This window comes from Triticum dicoccoides, chromosome 7A (assembly GCF_002162155.2).
Source record: "Triticum dicoccoides isolate Atlit2015 ecotype Zavitan chromosome 7A, WEW_v2.0, whole genome shotgun sequence".
Classification (NCBI taxonomy): Eukaryota; Viridiplantae; Streptophyta; class Magnoliopsida; order Poales; family Poaceae; genus Triticum; species Triticum dicoccoides.
This window is the reverse complement of record NC_041392.1, coordinates 307535741-307541966: the sequence shown is the minus strand read 5'-3', so window position 1 is coordinate 307541966 and position 6226 is coordinate 307535741. Positions and strand designations below refer to the sequence as shown.

Genomic DNA, 6226 nt, shown 5'->3' with positions numbered 1-6226 from the left:
CCGCTGACGAGGCCACCAGACAAGAAAGAGGAAGGGGGCTGAGGCAGGGGCATGTAGGGAAGTGATGTCGGCTAGGGTTGGGAACCAAAAACTAGCGTCATGTAGGATAATTGTTGAGTTGGAAGAGAGGACGGTTTGCATCTAAGAGATAATTACTCATATAATATGTTTTGTTGTCTTTCTTGATGACACTAAATGTGTACGTACAATGCACATTAATATTAGACACGTTTATATTAGCCAGGACATTAGTTATGCATAATTGCATGACTATATTGGATAGGATATCAAGTACGAATTAATTATATGATTAGAATAGATGTTGATATTTGGTATGATATTGATTACATGCTAAACATGTCGAGCGCTCACCATTAAAGTAATATAGGTCATGGTGGACTTTGAATTAATATGATTTGATGACCGAGATTAATTGGATCTACCCATATATATGCAATATACAAGAGAAGTTCTTTTTATCAACATGTATATGACTATAGAGCATGTCCAACAAGTCTGCTAAAAATAGTTATATGGGTGCACATATCATTTAGGGGATGTTTGTAGATGAGGTGCTTTAGTAGTTCCCTACACATTTTCCCCTATATTCTTTTTTAATTTCTCTTTAAACTAGCATACATATGACACATATATGTTACATTGTGATGATAGTGATCTAAAGCACATCTAGTAGGTCTTCATGCTTTGATCGGTCCTTGGTACTGGATCAATGCTCACACTTTCCATGCCATGACTAATACGTTATCCTCATCCGTGGAGAAGTTGCTCCCTCTACTTTTCTTTTGGAAGCAACATCAACTTAGATCATCGTCACCTCTCACGTCATTGTTGTAGAGACTAAGTCCCCCACTTTGTGGACTCGGATTTGGACTGCACAGATATATCTGACTTCCAACGGGTGTCCTGATTTTTCGATGAGACGTAGTTATCAATTTTTGTGGAGTCAACTTTGATGACCCGACTACAAATGTGCGACGATGTTGCGCTTTAGCAACCGCTAAAACAATCTCTTGAAGGTTATTGACCACGTCAGAGCATGATAAACTTAACCATGAAGGTCTAATTCCATAAAGCAATCGAAGGATAAGCAAGAACTATGATAAAAGCAATCTGATGAGTGCCACTCCGGACGCCACCAACAACCACGCCATCGTCAGAATCCGAGCTCGAGGAGGGATTTTACGAGAGATCCCATACCCCACAACACTCCAGATTCACGCCACCTCCGAAGTTCCACTGACTCTGGTCGCAATTTTCAGGCCTAGACCCGCACTTTCTCTAAATTTAAGCTGAATTCAACAAATGATCAGGATAAATTCAACCAGAGGCCGTAGCATACCTCCGATAGCCAGGGTTTACAACCCAATTTACATAAGCATAACCCGAAATGGAGAGAAGGAGAGGCTTTATAGCCATTACGGATGAGCGGGTGAAAAGCAAACAGAGAGGTGCCCGAAAGTGAACAACGACGCGGGAGCTTCTCCATACTGTCCGATGAAGAATCAACGAGCGAGATGGCATCATGCCGGCAAACTGTTATTGTAACATGAGAGCCGCAGGATAACCAATCAATGGCTCGAAAACCATCCGAAACACGGAAACAGGGAGCTCCATTTCTTCAGATAAGGGAACTGACAAATGGCACTAGTAAAATCTGTCGTTTCCCAAGTAAAACAGTGTCGGCTTAACCTGCTGTGGAGGAATGGTTTAGCAAAGTATAATATCGCACGATGCACAGCAAAGATAACTAATCATATTTTTTTTGGTACTCGTCAAATGATCATATGCAAGCAAGATTCATCGTTAAAAAAAGGAACACCAAAGTACAAGTTGACATTACAAGACCTCCCAGTCAAACTGGGAATACATGCTCATGTGAAACAGCTACAACCAAAGATTAAGAGTTCCATGACAACAGCCGTGCTTCAATCTTTAACAACAGTCCGCAGGATTTTCACTTCATGGATGGGCCTGGACAAAGTAATAAATCCGAGTTAGATCCAACACTTCAACAACATCGGTTTCCATGGAAACTTTCAAATCTCGATCCCATGGTTAATACTGGACACCATAGATGAATTGAGATGAGAGATCATGTGCCTTTGCATTTACACAAACGATAATAGATAGATATACGGCAAGCCCTAGTGTGCATGGGGTTCGCTGCCTGGTGTGGTCATGTAAACATATGGATATAGTTGAAGTGTTACCTATCATTTTTGTCGGTCTGAATGCTTCCAAGGCGCTTAACAATTTCCATTCCTCTGGATACTCTCCCAAAAATTGTGTGCTTACCTGGAACATTAAATTACGTTAGTTCATTGGCATGCAAGAACAATGTGATGATGCAAAGCTCAACATGGACAATTCCCGCAAGGAAGAAGAAAAACGGTAAGGTGGCACAATCTATGATGTCCAATTCAGATGTGACCATATTTCATATTTCCGATCCTGGCTAGTAAAATTTCCTAGGATTGGCAATGACGAGGAAAACATGGCTATGCTGGTCCCATATTTCAAGGACAATATGAGTTAAGCTTGAACAATAAAGTAATTCTCCAAAATGCTCTTAAATATCAAGCCATCTTAGTTCCACTTCTCTGTAATCATTATGAGATCCAATTAATCAATCTGTTAAATAAAGGACCCTGATAAGTGTCGAACATCAGGTACAAGCACATGGCAACTCCGAACGCTTTTTATGGCAAGTTTAGTTACGTGAGGATGGCAACTTTAGTTGGCAAGCATGGCAACTTGCGTGCTTCAGTTTATTTTTAACAGAAACTTGCCGTGTGTCACTGGAATTTGCCATCCTTGCGTGACTGGAATTGCCATCGAAAAACGTCAGGGCCGGAGTGCCATGCACCTGACGTGTGGCACTTATCATTTCCAAGCTTCCAGGTGAACCAGAAAAATGCTATCGACGAATCCATGTGTGGAACGAATTCATGGGCATGGGGAAAACCCAAACCCTGGTCCAATAAAGCAAACAGGCAAGAACAACAACATAGGGCGGAGTTTTGAAATGCTAGTCTCACCATCCAGTGATTGACAAGGTGCAAGAGTGATGAAGAACTGGCTCCCGTTTGTATTCGGACCAGCGTTTGCCATTGATAGAATCCCAGCCCCGGTGTGCTTCAGATCTGGCCTTATCTCGTCCTCAAATTTTGCTCTGCAAAGACAGCAACAATGTCCATATGTCAACCTTAGGATCCAAACATCAACGAATCAACCCTCACACTGCCAACCTATGGCTGATGGACAATACACATATTTAGCTTCTTGCCAAGCAACAAACTCCGGCAGGCCGAAAACAATGCTATGTATAACAGCGACCGAGATATTCCTACACAATTGCTAATTTGTAACACAGCCTTATCCAGATTAAACGGTAAACAGCATTAACGAGCTTCCTCTAGCCTAGGGTGACACTTGAATAGCCTCGACCCGAGAAGAAAGACAAAGCTATTTAAGATGGGATGGATTTGGTAACTCACCCGTAGATGGATTCGCCGCCCCTGCCTGTTCCACTAGGATCCCCACCTTGCACGATGAAATCCTGCATCAACACCACCTGATGAGGAACACCGCTCGCCCAACGGAGCAGGCGTAGAGAATTGCGTGCCAGACGAGAAGGGAGCATGGAGGGAAAGTGAGTACGGACCTTGATGATGCGGTGGAAGACGACGTTGTCGTAGTATTTGCGGCGCGCGAGCTCGACGAAGTTCCTGCAGGTCTTGGGCGCGTGCTTGTGGTACATCTGCCGGGTTGGAGCACGTAGCAACAAAATCGACCCAACTGTCAGCACCAGCAACACGAAGAAGAAGAAGGGAAGAGAAATTTCCGGCTTCCCGTACCTCGACGGTGAAGGCGCCCATGGAGGTCTCCAGGGTGACCTCCGGAGTCCCTCCGTCGTCGCCGCCCCACATCTTGAGGTGGCGACAGGCGAGACAAGAGACGGTGGCGGCGGCGCGACAAAGGGAAAGGGAGCCAGAGGGGGACGGCGGCGGCGAGTGGACTGGCGGCACGATGGAGAACAAGTACTGGGTCCGGCCTACCAAGAGACCGCAAAGCTTCAAGAGCCCAGCTAAAAAGGCGTTCGTTGCAAAAGGGGAAAAACTCGAAGCCCCGGCCCAATACGAGTCGTCTTCTTCTTCTTCTTCTTCTTCTAGTAAACCTATTACTAAAAAAAAATAGAGCAAAGTAAAAGGATGGATTGAGAAAAATTTCTCGTCAGCTAAGAAGATATTGGTCAAATCTGTGGCACAGGCGATGTAGTTTTCTTCAAGTCATGTTTTAAGTTACCAAGAGTTTTGTGTGACCACCCTAATAAACAGAGGCGGAGCCTCTCGGGGACAATTCCGGGCTCTGCCCCCCCCCCCCCTCTTCCAAAGTGCAAACTTTTCAACAATGTATACAGATTGTTCTAGTCCAGTGCCCCAGCTTATCATGTACTTGATTGAATTGGAGAGTACGTGCATAGCTAGCTTGATCGACTTTTGTATCGTGAAGCTTCACATATGTAAAGCTCTCTAGGTGAAAACCCTCGGCAACAACTCGTGCGATAAGCTAAAACATACACTTATTGGGACGTTCGTCTCTTATTTTCCCTATAATTCAACGTCATCTCTTCGTGATGCGCCTCCATCTATGGCGATTTAATTTCTAAGTCATCCGCCCAATTCCCTTATTTTCTTTCTCGGCTTGGGCTTCCATCCGTCGCACGGACGTCGGCCCAACTACTTTGTGCCACATATGCATGGACCTACCAAAGGAATCAAGAAGCAAAATGTATTTGATTGGCGCGTATTTTCATGTGAGCCGCACTTGTTTTCATATGTATTTTGCTTTTATTTTGAATTTTGTCCCCCCCCTATTGTTGGTCACGCTCCGCTACTGCTAATAAAATAATCTGGCAATTCTGGTGGGAAAGTAAAGCAGGACAACATAAACCAGCATGGTTTTTTAGGAAGGCATGACACAACCGAACTGTATGGGAGAATTGGGTTTCAAAGATTTCAAGTTGTTCAACTTAGCTCTCTTAGCTAGGCAGTCACAACGCATACTTCAGTTTCCTGATCTTTTGTTGAAAAAAATGCTTAAAGCTATTTAATTTCCATCTGGCACTATTATTCCAGCAGAGCTGGGCAACCACCCTTCTCAAATTTGACGCTCGGTGCTTGAAGGAAGAGATGTTCTTGGCCAAGGTTTGATTAGAAGGATCAGTGATGGTGAGTTCGAGAATTTGGGCTCATAATTGGATTCCCAGGGATGAAAAATATGATACATATTGCTTGTATTTCGGCTGTACCGCCAACTTATGTCAGTGAGCTCATTGATAGTACGGGTGCTATATGGAGGCTTGATGTGATTGAGCAAACGTTCTTACCCTTTGATGCAGTTACAATTATGAGCATACCTCTTTGCACAAGGAAGGTTGAGGACTTTTGGGCATGGAACTTTGAAAACAATGGAAATTTTACCGTAAGGTTGGCGTATCGTATGCTAGTCACAACGAAGAAAAGACGGGAGGATTGGCTAGAAGGCCGTGCATCTTCCTCTGATCATGTTACAGATTCCAAACCGTGGAGTAAGTTATGGAATGTGGATGTTCCAAAGAAGCTTCAAACTTTTTGTGGAGGCTAGCTAAGCACTCATTGCCTTTTGAGGATGTTCGACACCACAGGAAGATGTCACAGTCTAATTGTTGTCAAGTTTGTGGTGCTAGAGACTCGTGTCGTCATTCGCTACTTGAGTGCACAATGGAAAGATGTGTATGGATGTTGGTCGATGAGGACCTTGCAGAACACCTGATAGTAGCGAGTGAACCTAATGCCAAATAGTGGTTGCTTTCCATGTTTGATGTCTTACACTCTAGGCCATAGGGACAGCAAGAAGAAAATCAATCCATGAGGGGGTCTTCCAAAGTCCCTTTGCAACTCATCTTTTTGTTGAACGCTTTATTTATGAGATGGGTAGTCTAAAGGTCCCTGCGTGAGAAGGCCTGGCCACAGTTCGAGCTCCAAGGCAACAACAGACATGGAATCCTCCACCTTCAGGGATAGCAATGATCAAAGTCGACGGTGGCCTCTCTCGGAGTGGCAAGACTGATGTTGTTTCAATAGTTTGTCACAACCATGATGGCTTATATATTGGATCTTTAGTTGTTCTTTTCCCGAGAGCCATAGACTCGACATATCTGCAA

General features: G+C 44.0%; 1 protein-coding gene across 1 annotated transcript; it reads right to left on the bottom strand.

Annotated features, from left to right (window-relative positions):
* Window positions 1–1763: 1763 nt before the first annotated feature.
* On the bottom strand, window positions 1764–4092 carry LOC119332223 (peptidyl-prolyl cis-trans isomerase CYP18-2-like). The gene is made up of 6 exons (XM_037605408.1): window positions 3879–4092; window positions 3686–3781; window positions 3519–3580; window positions 3060–3193; window positions 2232–2316; window positions 1764–1992 (listed from the first exon to the last, which is right to left on the bottom strand). The coding sequence occupies exons 1-6, from the start codon at window positions 3948–3950 to the stop codon at window positions 1947–1949; spliced, it is 495 nt and encodes a 164-aa protein (XP_037461305.1). The 5' UTR covers window positions 3951–4092; the 3' UTR covers window positions 1764–1946.
* Window positions 4093–6226: the final 2134 nt, after the last annotated feature.

What these genes read in the sequence shown, in the direction of transcription:
- LOC119332223 (XM_037605408.1), bottom strand. Translation starts at nt 3,950, where the DNA reads ATGTGGGGCGGCGACGACGGAGGGACTCCGGAGGTCACCCTGGAGACC. An exon ending in TGGGCGCCTTCACCGTCGAG is followed by an intron (nt 3,782 to 3,878) that starts GTACGGGAAGCC and finishes CCAACCCGGCAG; the next exon opens with ATGTACCACAAGCACGCGCC. An exon ending in GGCGGCGAATCCATCTACGG is followed by an intron (nt 3,194 to 3,518) that starts GTGAGTTACCAA and finishes CTGTCTTTGCAG; the next exon opens with AGCAAAATTTGAGGACGAGA.